The following is a 14,606-nucleotide window of genomic DNA, read 5'->3' on the forward strand; positions in this document are numbered from 1 at the left end:
TCTTTTCAAAGAGAATCAACTTGCAAAACACTTGAAACTTGATGCGGGTGCACAGTTCATCACAGTCAACATGTATGTCACCACAACTATCACTAGTCTATTATTATTATTAGCAGCAGCAGCAGCAGCAGCAGTAGTGGTGATGGTAAAATTAGAAGTAGTAGCAAAGATTAGCACTTGAAAGGACTGTTTGAAAAGTCTCGTGGTGCGTTCAGGACCCTCTGATGCTCCAGCATTTGACTTTTGGTAGTTTCTTACTAAACAGAACAAGAAACAACCAGACATGTTTCTTTTTTCACATACTGTAGTTTGTTTTTTTATTGTTTGACCAAATCACAGAGCAGTGTGAATGGTGTGGAGTTGACCTGTTGACCCATGCCCAGTTTATTATTGAATCAACTTCACACTAATAGTCAAATAACATAAAGTCTTAACAATATTCCATTTACAATAACATTTTGGCAGTGCATACATGAAATGAACCTAGCTGCTATGTCTTGATGTCAAACTATGACCAAATGATCGACTTGTTTCGGTCTTCAATGATTTTTCATGTTTTGGCCTTCTGTTGTCAAATCTATTTACATTAATGATAATAATAATAATAATAATAAGAAGAAGAAGAACAAGGTTTGGATTCATTACAGGGAGCAGTAATAGACTGGTATGAGGATGTGAACTATACTGTAAACAGACAGGAGACCAATTAAAGGTATTTCAGGAAGGACGTTCAACAAACTCTGAGTCTAACCCTGAACTCTGAGTTGACTAATTACTCTGAATATCCGGTTCCACAACAGCTGATCTGAATTAGTTCATTCAACTCTGAGTATGTTCACCTTGAGTTTCATCATCAATGGAGCCCCGATACCTAGATTCACCACGGCAACTACTGAGAAAACAAGCTCGAGTTACGTCACCCCACTGTAACTGGAGCTCCCCCTGCAGGCCTGTGGCGAGTATGAACATATATTTCGCAAAAGATTTGTACCACTGCAGACGCAAAGGAGAGAGAAGCGGCCTGAGTCAATGCTGCAAGTTTTAATGGACCACTCCACTGACTTAACTTACCTCACTTAAAATTGTAGCATACATTTGAAAAATATGTAGTAATTTAAACCCCCATCAGAAAGCTGTTTTAACACAAATGTCCTCTGGTCTAATATCCTGCTTAGTAGATTAACATTTTACACAATTTCAACACCTTTATTTAACACAGTTTTACTTATATTATACATTGGATCATTGATTAAGACTATATGGCCGGAGAATGTTAAGAAATGATTAGTGTAATGAGCAGTACACCGTTCTAACAGATATTCATCCCGGAATGAAAGCACATCCAATTGAGCCCTGAATCTACTGACGTAAGGGAATTAATTCTGCCTCGATATCTATGAGATCCATGTCTGGCAGCTTGTTTCAGGAAGGAGGAGACAGGTAGAAACTCAGGGTTTCTTAATGAAAACCTGCTAGCGAGCAGGTTATGTTCACAGAGTCACAGAGTTTTCTCTAAAACCCATCAATACCATCTTCTTGTGCTCCTCCAACCCCCACCAAAAATACAATAGATACTACTGTTACCATTAACTTAAAAAAAGAATATCAATTAGCCCATTTAATAATACAAACCCTAACCCTAAAAATAAACGAATGAGTAGAATTTGGACCTAAAACACTTAAATAACATGAAAAATAACACTATGAAATTCCCTCATCATGTCAAAATTTAAATTCGACTTTAATTTTGACAATAATTTGACAAAATATTTGGTTTTCAACCAAAAAAATTATTCCCAACAGCCTCGACGCCACTTTGTGTTGAGTATCACTAGCAAAAGTTAGCATTAAGCTAACACACGTAACTAAGAAACATGGTAAACATTACACATGCTAAACAGCAGCATGTTAGCATTATTATTGTGAGCTTGGTAGCATTTAGTTGAAACAACAACAACAACAAAGCTATTAAAAGTGTTGAGATGAAATGTTTTTTAATGTAAACTCAAAGTTTAATCAGAGGAGTCACATGCTTGGTTCAACTTTACACCGTTTCAGCTGTTTTTTTACATTATGGGTTTTACAGTGCGTGCTTTGTGTGTGTGTGAGAGCTCTTCCTGGAGTTATTCGCAGAGACGGATGCTTTGTGGTTTCATTCACGTCATTCTTTCACTTCCTCTCCATCTCTTTGTCTTCATGTCTCACCCACTCTCTCTATATATACACAGACGTAATGATGATTTGTTTTCAACTCAGACGTCAGAAACTTTAATCAATGTGGTAAAAGCAGACAACATCAGCAGCAATAAAACATCTCTTCTTCTTCTTCGTCTTTCTCTGCATGTGTTTCTGTCTTTTCATTGTCCTCCGTTCTTCTTTTCTTCTTCTTCTTCTCTTGTATTCTTCACCTTCTCTACTTCCTCCACCCACTTCTCTCTCTCTCTCTGTCTCTCTCTCTCTCTCTTATTGTCTCTCCCCCTTTCTCTTTATCTTTCTACATCTCTGTCGCTCAAGGTTTCCCACCTGTGGCATCATATCAGCTCAGTCGACGCAACTGATTGCAGAGAAAACAGCGCTGACCTGAAAAACACGAGCTGAAGCAGAAAAGCTGGAGCTGAAGAAGACATAGTAGAAGAAGAGGAGGAGGAGGAGGAGGAAGAGGAAAGAGAAGACAGTCAACCATGATTCACTCAAGTAAGTACCTGTGCATACACACACACACACACACACACACACACGGGCACATCTGCTGATACTTCATAACAAACTCTAACTACACCTTACAGTAGGGAATATAACACACACAGCATTATCGGATGAAATGACACTTTCTTTTACACACTTTCGGACGCAGCAGAAAACAAAAGCAGAATGCAGCAAAAAACTAAAAGAAACAAGAGTTCAGCAAATCTAAACAACCGAAGCGTTCAGTAGCACAACATCAGGTTGAGTAGAAGTTACGAAAACAGATCAATTTCAGCACTGGCGCGGACTGAAAAGTAAGCGTAAACTGAAAAAGAAGTCAAAGTAAATGTATACGTACACTTTGGAAATGTGACAAAATAAGCAGAGTTGGATCTATTCAAATGCTATCATACTGTATGTACTGTAAGTCAAAAGAATGTGAAGTAAAAAGTGGTTAAAGGAGTTTGAGTGAAAGTTACAAACATCTCTTACAATACTGTCTTTGAATATTTCTTTTAATTCACAGAATATGAACTAAAATCTCGCGTTTTCCTCTAAAACCATGAAGACGAGGCTAATTAGACCATTGTGAGATTTAAAAGTGGCGGTTGAGTTTGAGGGTGTCACAGCACATGGAGTCATATGTAGCTCTTTCTGCTCTTTTAATTTTAACGTTCGAATGTTAGATAGACATGCAGATAGGTGGAAACGGAGATTGAAAGCAGCAGGGAGGCAGAGACACACCTGTCTGCAGAGTGACACCTCCGATCTGCTGACTACACTGACACGTTCATCAGATAAAAGTGAGGTTTCGGTTCTGTTTCTCTCACTGGCATCAGGCAGGCATTAAGCTCCACAAGTCCTTCAACTGAAAACACCAAATACGCTGTTTCTAACGCCTCTTCTGTGTGTGTCGATGATTATGATGTGTGTGTCCTTCAAAACTGTTAACACATCACATGTTGAAAACTAAATGTGTTATAAGATGTGACAATACTGTAGTTAAGGAGTGGTTGAGTTTAGGGGAAGCTTCACAATGATTCAAGTCTGTCTGAAAACAACAGTCAGGAGCCCAAATGAACATGATTCCTCCTGTTCATACTGACCATTAGAAGATCCCTTCATCATGCACTTACAATGGAAGTGATGGAGGACTAAATCCACAGTCCTCCTTGTGTGATCTGAAGCTAATATGAAGCTTCAGCCAACAATCTTTCAACGTTGACAACAATAATAGACACAGAGTGGACTCTGCACTTAAAAGAAAGAAGTAACTGTGGAAGATATACATTTGATGTGACTAACCTAGACAACTGAAGCTTCATATTATCTTCAGATCAACTTTTAAATAACTTTTTTTTCATAATTACTCTAGATTACTGCAGAACAAACACATGGTTCAATGTTCATTTGGGCTGTGAATCTGTGAATCTGTCCTTTAAATAAGTACTTTGTTGGGATTAGGGGGCAATCGTGATCAAGGTTGAAAGAAACCATTTTCACGTTAAAGTCTTGTGTTTTGTTATCGCTGTATAATAACGTCAAATGATTTTTTTTACTTTGCTCTCGTCACAATTACTATAGCGGTTAGAGGGTGCTGAAAAAACTGTTTCTGTTGTTCATCTTGGCAGGACAGTCGGCTTTTTAAACCAGTTTATCACCAACAGAATCAAACAATGAATGGTTAAACAATGCAAGTGTTACTTTCAGTACACACCTCCTACATCAGGGCTTCCCATCTTTTGTATCTTGCGATATCTTGAACAAAGCACTGTTTTCTTTCCATCGTCAATGGTTGATTGTGGGATTGCACAGTCTGATGAAGGCACACCACCAACTAGCCTTAACCATAGTGTTGTCATATCATAAAAGGTCATTTTTCAACATTGATCTAGTTTTGTCCTGCTGAGTTCATGGACTAACCACGTCTTTTATCGTTAAAGTTTGAGGACTTGTTGTATAATAAAGGCCTAACAATATGTAACAAAAACATTTTTAGAGACAGGCTGTGTTATGGAGGTCAGAATATAGACCTTACATGAATTGGATGAAATAATTCTCTCTTATAGACTTTCCAAATGTAAATTCGGATGATAAAAAAGTGTTGTTGTGTTTTAGAGGGGCTCAAAATCACCTCCTCTAGAGAAATATATCTCATTCACATTCTGCCTAAGTTAAAAAATAATAAAAAGCTTGACAATTTGTGGAGATGATCACATGAGGGAGAATCGGAAGCACCATTTACTCGTGCTGCGGAGAGCTCAAGTGTATAACATCGAAGAATGTAAGGCTTCGTTCACACTGCAGTTAAAAGTGACCTGAATCTGATTTGTTCGCTCAAATGTGACCCATATCTGATTGGTTTCTGACAATGTGAACAGCACAAGTCGCATTGAATCAGACATTTCCAAATCCCATTCAGGCCACTTTCAAATGTGGTTCTGAATCGGATACATATCGGATTTTTTTTGAATGCGACCACAATCTGAACAGTCAGGTCGCATTTAATGGGACTTTGACGTTATTCTGAAGCAACACACATCACAGTTCTGCGCCGCAAGACAAAAGCTGAATCATTAAAGTATTAATTTTCTTTCTCCTCTTCCTCCTTTTTAACATCACCCGCTCACAAACACACTGTTTTTAACATTAGGCCGTAAATGAGACTACCAGTAACTTCACCAGCTGTTGCTGTTGCCATGGTCGTTTCCGTAAACACCGTTCTGTGCGTGACGTCATTAATGATCAACAGAGCATGCGGGTCACTTCAAGAGGCCTCATTGAAAAGTGTAATATGAATAGCCAAACAATAAATCAGAATTGAGCATAAAGGCCTGCAGTGTGAATGTAGTCTAAGAGTCCAGTGTTTGAGAACAAGACAATGAGGAGGTTTAGCCTTAGCAGCAGTTATGCCAGCTAACAAGAAGACTCTTCTCTACTCTGTCACAATTATTTACTGTATATGAAGATGGATTTCATGACAGCCAAAACATCTTGATCTGGCTGCAGCGTAGGTCATAAATCATGAGCCAAACTGAAAGAGCAGAGCACACATTAAATGATGTTTTTTGTAATTTTAACATCTTATCACGCTGATAGTTGTGCAGGTGTTCTCTCAAACCTCAAAAATCTGCCCAACTCTACTGTGCGCCTAATGACATCACACAAGCAAGATGGCTACTCCCGGATAGATAGATAGATATTTTAGCTTCACTTGTATATAACGGCAGGAAGTGGAAACTTGTTGTCCATATTAATACATAGTCAATGCTTTAGATTTACAGTACAGATAGCCTAAGTCATTTCACAGAAAACAGATGTGGTTGTGTGTCAGTGAGGAGTCACACATCATGTGACCAAGTAATTTGTCTTACTCGTTGTGTGTAACTTGTGAAATGTCAAGTAGATTCTGTTGAGATAATTAAAAAGGAGTTAGCTGGCGCTCAAATTTAAGAGACGCGCCTTTCCTATTTCCACATAAACCATTCTAGTCAAATTCAGGGTCTAGGATCATGCAGGATTTATGCAGCCCCTCAGTTCAACATCTGTCTGCAACAGGCCATTTTAGCTCCTATCTCTTTAAGGCCCCCACTTACTTCAGATTAGTCAGCTTCAGGAAGCTTCCTCCAGCTCCACAGGCTGTGTGAACTATCTATAGTAGTGAGATATTATTGCTTTTTCTCATTCTTCTTGTTCACAACTTTAACAACACATGGGACAACCGTAGCAACAAATGCTACATAACAGATGGCCGTTTGTGGGCATGTGCGAACAATCTGATGTCACCACGAGGAGAAAGTAGAGGTCAATTTTTAAATGAGGCCTTCAGAGCCACGAGTTTAAACTTAAAGGCAGCATTTTTACATATGTTCACCTGAAGTCTTGGAACTTTGACCATGTACATTTGACATACGGTAAAACAGTGACATTGCAAATTGCAAAAAGCAGAATATCCCCTTTAAGTAGGCAGTAATATAATATAGATACCACATCCATATTTACCATGGTACCATGAAACTGTTGTGAATGGGATGGATTGCTAAAGAATTGTGCCATTGTATTGAATGGGCTTTTTTAAATTATTTTTTTTAGTTGAGGGTTAGGTTAAACATGGGGTAATAGGTCTGTCTCAAGTCAACAGAAGAATCTCGTTGAATAAAACAAACAAAAGTCAGTGTTGCAAAAAAAGTTATTTTTTAATTATCAACTATTTTTTAGCTAGTTGAACATCAGCCTTAAATTTGATATGCGAAAAAAAATGTATAGCTAGTTTGAGTCTAAATAACATTCAGGGGATCCAATAAAATCGGTTTATTATTCTCAATTGAATAAATGTAGATAGTTTGTCCTTTGATGCCAGTTCGGAGTCTCTCCAAACTGACTTCATGGGAAAAAAAGCTGCGTTTCATAGACTTATTTATCAAGAGACAATAGTATCTAGATACCTTGTGACCACATCCTTATATACATAATCTCTGATCAGCAATTTTAATCTCTGGGGGACAAAACTTATTCCACATGCATGCAATAAAAAGCTATTTTGAATTTATCACCATGAATGATTAGCTGGTAAATATTATTGGCAGCGATCTACAAAGGGCTTCAGAGACATATTATTATTATTATTATGTAATTTTGTCCACCATCTTGAAATATAAATAACCATAATCTTAATGAGGTATCTAAATATGGACTGAAGACTGAAGTTGATACTCATACCCAATTAAAGATGTGCAATAAGCAGATTTCCTTCACATTTACCTGATTGGGCAGTTTGGGAGGTAGTTGACAGAAGGAAGAGCGCAAACATTTGTTTTGCATATCCAAAAGCCAAATGCCGAAAGTCTGTTTCGTATCTGACTGGGAAACCTGTGGAGGAGGGAACTTCTTGGTTGGCCTACAGAAACATCAGAGACAGTGTGTTAATGGGATGTTGGTTCACCACAAACCACCAGAAGAGTTCAACACTCCTTATGGCATGATGGGAGGATAACTATCAAATCAGCTGTCTGTGCGTGCCAGTGTCACCTTTTAACACACATAACGATCATCGGTTTGCAGATGTGTTCACCTGCAGACACTCAGGAAAGACAACAGGAAGACAAGCTGCCTGTCTCTGTCTCTGCACATACATACATTCACACTCATACAATACAAACGCTGAGAAAATGACCCACACTTTTTCTGTTTAATCGCCCACAGAAACGCTCACATGCACTTACAGAAAGAGAACGAGTGTGTCAGTTCTGCAGAAAAGGAAACTACACTTCCGGACAAAGACCTCCTACTCAAAACCACAAAGAGAAAGACAAAGACACATAGACAATCAGAGAGTTTAACAAAAACATACGTGGAAACTATAAGAGAATGTGAAAGAGACTAGACACATTTAATTAATGCATTATTTATTGAGGTACTATATATTTTTTTGTGTTTTTTTCACTTAGTCGTCAATAAAATCGCAAAATGTCCGTTGCAAGAGTTTATATAAATATTAAAGGGTCAGTTCACTCAAATTATAAACATAATCTAGTGGCAGTCAGAACAACCTTTGTCTTTGCCCCACGAAATGCACACAGTGAGATAGAAATATGAATACTAGTATTAACTATGTTTTTTATTATGATCACAGTAATGCAGTGTTAATGTGTTTCATCTCTTAACTGTTTCCTCCTTCAGATCAATCCATCCACTCAGTCTTCTGCTGCTGCTGTGCTGTCCAGACCAGGTACAGTCCGTCAGTGTTTTGCTTATATTTTATGCTTCAGCTCCCTTTCATATTAATTGTGATTGTTTTTACCTGCTTGCAAAACCAGTCCAGTTTCAGTCCTATTTAAATTCAAAAAGCTAAACAGAGAATTGTGATTCAGTCAAATAATATTTACTATGAATTATTATACAAATGGGAATATCAGTCCACATGTATTGTCATTGTCACCTTGTTGTCATTTTGCTATTTTACTTGTATCTTGGGTTGAGTCCCCCAACTCACATTTATTATATTGTGAGTTTGTTAAGGTCAAGTTATTACAGTTCATCCTGAAGAGAACATGAATGTAGGCACCAAAGGTTCATGACGATCCATCCAAAGGTTGTTGAGACTTTTCACTCAAAGCCATAAATGTAAACCTCATGGTGATGCACACAAAAAGTCAGAAAATCACCAAAGTTGTTATTATTACATCTGAACCAAATTTCATCCAAAAAATGTGACATGACATTTCATGTAAAACCCCAAAGGGACTACAGATGACAATGGGCTTTAAGCTAAATCCGTACATAAAATTGTAGATGATCCCAAGAATACTTGCAAACATTGTTGAAATAGTTAAAATAGTAGAGATATTTCGCTGGAGAAGTGAAATTTTTCAGTTCCCCGGAGTCGTATTCACTCAGAAGGATTATCTAACTACAGCAGTTTCACATCTTTGCAAAATTTCAAAGTGTGCTGAAAAAGAAGTAACCCAATTGCTACCTAAAAGGAAGGACATTTGAGTAAATATCAGTTGTATTTTGGGAAACATCATTACTACATAAAGTTTAAGCTGACATTCCTCAAGGCACATAAACACATGGAGAGAAATAAGTTGATTCATTGATTGGTTTCAGGGAATTCAGCACCCGCATGGAGCTGGAGGGAAGCACCTCGCTGTGTTTCCAAAGCAGACGACACCCAGGTCACGCCTGCAGGGTAAGACAGAGCGTGTTCATCATGAAGATAGAAGGTAAATGATGATGGAAGAGTTACAAGTTTTTATCTGCTAATTTCTTTTCTTTGCCTTTATCAGGTCGACAGGTCGAGGAGGAAACTCCCGCTCCCCCCTCCCGAGGATGAGGATGGTGAGGGCACGGGTTTGTTAAGTGTCGTTGCCATGTACGACTTCATCGCCAAGGAGGACACTGACCTCACACTCAAACAGGTACTCACACAAACACACAATAGAGTTTAAACAGTTAGTCGATTAATCTATTAGAAAGTAGATCACCAGCTATTCTGACAGTTGATTAAAACAGCCTCTCAAACATTAGATTCTGATTAATTGAAAAGTGAAATCAATATGAAAATAACAGTTAGTTGCAGCTGTAACCCTCCCACATACTGTACAGAGACACAAACCAAGCAGTAGATATGTTAAATGTGTTGTGTCCACAGGGAGAGGACTACATCATCCTCCACAAACAGGACCAGCTGTGGTGGAGGGCGCAGGACAAACACGGGTAGGTGAGATGATGTGATTGTATCATGTTACTGTTCTACAAATGACTGTTGTCCAAATGAATCATTATGAGCTATAAACATAATAACATTAGTAAGTCAACAAGTACAACTGTTTTCTTTCTACTGTGTTTCTATCAGGAATAAAGGCTTCATCCCCAGTAACTATGTGACAGAGAAAAACAGAATTGAGGCAAACTCGTGAGTCTCATATTACAGTTTATGTTTTCATTATTCAGAGGAAAAGTGAAACATCAAATTGTTTTTCACTGATCAATTAATTGCATTTTCTTTGTTTTGTTTTCCTTCCTGAAGGTGGTACTGCAAGAACATCACCAGAACAGAAGCTGAACAGCTCTTGAGACAGGAGGTATCTACCTGTCTGTCTACCTGTCTCACTATCTGTTCATGTGTCTGTACATACAGTGGTGTAGCTAACTGAAAAGAAAACTGAAAGAAACAGTGACTAATGTCTCTTTATATTTGTTATGAGTGTTAAAGACGTTGTGTTTCTTGGGTTGAGTGATGTATTTCTGGATGTTTTTTTCAGGATAAAGAGGGTGGTTTTGTGGTGCGGGAGTCCAGTCAGAGAGGAGTCTACACTGTGTCTGTTTACACTAAGACAATAAGGTGATTCGTGTTACAACATGCGACCTGAAAGTTGGTGGTGTAAAATTTACATACACATCAAGTGGTTGCCTATAAACAGATAAAGGTTTCAACTTTTTGTTTGTTTTTGTCTGTGCAGTGGTAACGGCGATATTAGGCATTACCAGATTAAAACAAGTGACACTGGACAATTCTTCCTGGCTGAAAGACACACCTTCATCTCCATACCTGATGTCATACACTACCACGAACACAACGCAGCAGGTACACAAACAATTCTGTGCATGGTACGGTCGAAACAACAGTGCTCTATTTAATACTACGTTAGATATAATATGTCTGCTGGCATGTGTCAATGTGTAGGTCTAGTAACCAGGTTACGGTATGCAGTCGGGCCAATGGGAAGGTGTGTTCCCGCCACAGCAGGATTCAGCTCAGGTAAGTAAATAAATCCATAGAAACACACATTTACTTAAAGCTGATTTGTGCATCATCAATAATGCCTTTGCTAAATTTAGTGAACATACAGTAAGTCTTCCTTTCATTTTTTCATGACTCTTTACCAAACAGGCAATTACAATCTTTACAATCTTAAAGTCTTGATTAAAAGAATTCAGCAGTTTCCATTAACTCCAATAAGCTATAACAATCTTTTTGTAAAGACTTGTTTACACTTATTTTTCTTGATTCTTATCAAGAGTCAGTTATTATATTTAGCTCTTATATCTATTTTAACACACATTTGTAAGGGGTAGCTGCCATCTGCCATAAACACTAAATATGTGCTTTGATGCATGCAAACCAGCGATGTGTAAGAGTGAGCCCGTAAATAGGAACCAGGAATCAATAAGCAGAAGAATAGTGTTTCAGTTCTCACAGATACTTCATTACTATTTGGTATGAAGTGAATTTGATGAATCTGTACAAGTTGTTTTTTATGAAGTTAGTGGAAACTAAGGAATAAAGGTAAACTAAGCTTTTACCAATTTAAAACACAGTTAGAAGTATTTTATCACAGTATGTGATAGCTTATTTTTCTTTTTTATATTCTCTACTGTATCTGTCTTTATCTTTTCCACTCCTATCCTCCTCCCTCTCTTCTTCCTCCCTCTTTCCCTACCTCCAGAAAAGTGGGAGATCAACCCCAGTGAGCTTACCTTCATGAAGGAGCTGGGCAGTGGTCAGTTTGGTGTGGTGAAGCTTGGCAAATGGAGGGCTCAGCATCGAGTGGCCATCAAAGCTATCAGGGAGGGAGCCATGTATGAGGAGGACTTCATCGAGGAGGCCAAGGTCATGATGTAAGGAAGAATCAATGGAGGGAGGAGGGGCAGGACAAAGAGAGGATGGAGGAACAGGGCAAGGTGTTGATGGAAAGACAAGAGATGGAACTTGTTGTCAACACAAGGAAGTGAAACTGTATGTCTTTGTTATCTCTCTCAGGAGGCTGTGCCACCCTAAATTGGTACAGCTATACGGCGTTTGCTTGCAGCAGCGCCCCCTGCTGATCGTGGCCGAGTTCATGGAGAATGGCTGCCTCCTGAACTTCCTAAGGCAGAGGGGCAGGACTCTGAAGGAGGCCTGGCTACTGTCCATGTGTCAGGACATATGTGAGGGGATGGAGTACCTGGAGGCACATTGTTTCATCCACAGAGACCTGGTGAGTCACAATATGTGTGAACTGAAACTCCCACGACAAGATACATACCCAAAATTTACCTGTGATTATATTCAGCTGGTTTTTCATGTGACACTATGAGTTGCATTACAGAGTGTTTCACTTGTACTTCTCTGTTCTCCTTGATCGAGCCTCTATGCAAGACATCTGGGTCTCCTAAAACCTTCAGTATTTGTTTACCAATAGCTGTGAAATGTGTAAAAGTAAAAAGTAATAATTAAAAATCAATACTCACTCATTCAGTAAATGTACTGCTAGCTGTTGTCACATAAAATACTGGACAAGCGGGCTAAGTTATTCATCAGTTTCTGGATATTTTTCTCTCATCCAGGCTGCCAGAAACTGTCTGGTTAACGAGCACAACGTGGTGAAGGTCAGTGACTTCGGAATGACCAGGTATGGCCACCATTTTCATTCAAGTTTTAAGAAAACTAAACTTCCCACAATTTATACATTCAAATTTGAAACTATACAAGTGCAAGCAGTTCTTTGACTGTGCTCACGTTTGCAGGTACGTTCTAGACAACCAGTACACCAGTTCTAGTGGTGCTAAGTTCCCCGTAAAGTGGTCTCCTCCTGAAGTTCTCCACTACAGTAAATACAGCAACAAGTCTGACGTCTGGTCCTTTGGTGAGGAATGACTTCATGATCAGTCTTATCAGTGCTAAAAGTAGAATAAGTCAATAATAGGACTAGCAATTCTGGTAACACTAGTACTAGCAATCTGACTGTCAGTAGTAGATTGGCAGCAATTATTGGATTTGACCCACACAGGTTTTTAATGATCATTACAACTCATGTTTTAATCCGAAGCTGCTAAAGCCAGAACTAATGGTCAGTATCTTCAAAACTGAAAGTTATAAGCATAAATGTACATAAACAAAGAACAACAGATATACAAATACACTGATGAGGTACAATAGCTGACAGGCCTTTTTAATTACTTATTCAATGTATTTTACAACTTCATGCCTGTTCTATATATTAGAAATATATTAGATTGTTGTTCATTTGAAATGTAATTAATACAAGACATATTAAACTCATAAAATGCATTTAAAACATGATCATTATTTTCCATAGAGATATATGGGTGTCTGTAGACAATTATCTCCATCTAGTGGTGAAAGTTAGTAACTACAACATCACAGACCAATGCAGGAGATTCAGATGGTGAGCACAGGAAATCCGGCCTGTTATATTATAAGAAAAGTAAAATATATCTGTCTTAAATAGTGTGTATTATTTTCTCTTTTAATATATCTTTCTTTCCTGTTTCAAATATTCTGTGTCTGATTTATGGATGTTTTCCACCAGTACTGAAATCTGTGTGTTTGCAGGTGTTGTGATGTGGGAGATCTACTCAGAGGGTCGGACTCCGTTTAACAACCAATCCAACCTGGAAGTGGTCAATGACATCACCAAGGGAATCCGACTGTACAGACCGCACCGTGCCACGCAACCGCTCCACGCCATCATGTACCGCTGCTGGCATGAGGTAAACACTCGTCCACATGTAGTGGACCAAAAAAACATTTTTGCTGTTTTGTTTTAACAAGATCCTTTTCACATTACAACAAGATATTTTTTATCTATTTTCTTGTTTTTATTAATCTTGTTATATCACAAAACATACTGTAAATGGAGTTTGAATTTTGTTGCCACTTAGTTATTTGTATTTATTGTATGTATTTGTTTTTGAAAGTATCACAAATTTTGTAAACCACTGTATCAAACCTTCACTTTTTTCTTCTTCCTCTCCTCCAATCCCCTCTGTTTCGTGTCCGTCATCCACTCGTCTTCTTTGGTGAACTGTAGAGGCCTCAGGGTCGTCCATCTTTCTCAGAACTACTGGAGGATATCAGAAAACTGGCAGAAAACCCTGATTGATATGCACATAATATTATTTTATTGTACTTGTTTTGTTGTAATAATATGTTTTTCAAACTATGTTTAATGTTATCATGGATGTACACAGACTGTAAATAAGTATTTGTTCATTAAAAACTTTTTATAATTAATCTTTTTATAATATTTTATCATCTCACCAGCCCCCACATTTATCTGCTGACCCTTTGGAGGGGCCCCACCCCTAGGTTGGGAACCACTGGACTAAACTAGCTAACTGTATATAAAGTAGTGTAAACTAGCTAACTGTATATAAAGTAGTATAAACTAGCTAACTGTATATAAAGTAGTATAAACTAGCTAACTGTATATAAAGTAGTATAAACTAGCTAACTGTATATAAAGTAGTATAAACTAGCTAACTTTATATAAAGTAGTATAAACTAGCTAACTGTATATAAAGTAGTATAAACTAGCTAACTTTATATAAAGTAGTATAAACTAGCTAACTGTATATAAAGTAGTATAAACTAGCTAACTGTATATAAAGTAGTATAAACTAGCTAACTTTAT

The 14,606-nt window shown here is 38.0% G+C and overlaps 1 protein-coding gene across 1 annotated transcript; it reads left to right on the plus strand.

The window, feature by feature from the left end:
• The first annotated feature begins 2,608 nt into the window (after positions 1–2,608).
• Positions 2,609–14,085, plus strand: txk (TXK tyrosine kinase). Its single transcript, XM_053343661.1, has 16 exons — positions 2,609–2,694; positions 8,365–8,413; positions 9,295–9,376; positions 9,474–9,605; positions 9,839–9,903; positions 10,043–10,102; positions 10,217–10,271; positions 10,452–10,531; positions 10,650–10,774; positions 10,874–10,948; positions 11,637–11,808; positions 11,951–12,167; positions 12,517–12,581; positions 12,697–12,815; positions 13,526–13,683; positions 14,004–14,085. The coding sequence occupies exons 1-16, from the start codon at positions 2,682–2,684 to the stop codon at positions 14,073–14,075; spliced, it is 1,539 nt and encodes a 512-aa protein (XP_053199636.1). The 5' UTR covers positions 2,609–2,681; the 3' UTR covers positions 14,076–14,085.
• The last annotated feature ends 521 nt before the right edge of the window (positions 14,086–14,606 follow it).

The sequence above is a fragment of the Scomber japonicus genome, chromosome 22 (genome assembly GCF_027409825.1).
Source record: "Scomber japonicus isolate fScoJap1 chromosome 22, fScoJap1.pri, whole genome shotgun sequence".
Taxonomy (NCBI): domain Eukaryota; kingdom Metazoa; phylum Chordata; class Actinopteri; order Scombriformes; family Scombridae; genus Scomber; species Scomber japonicus.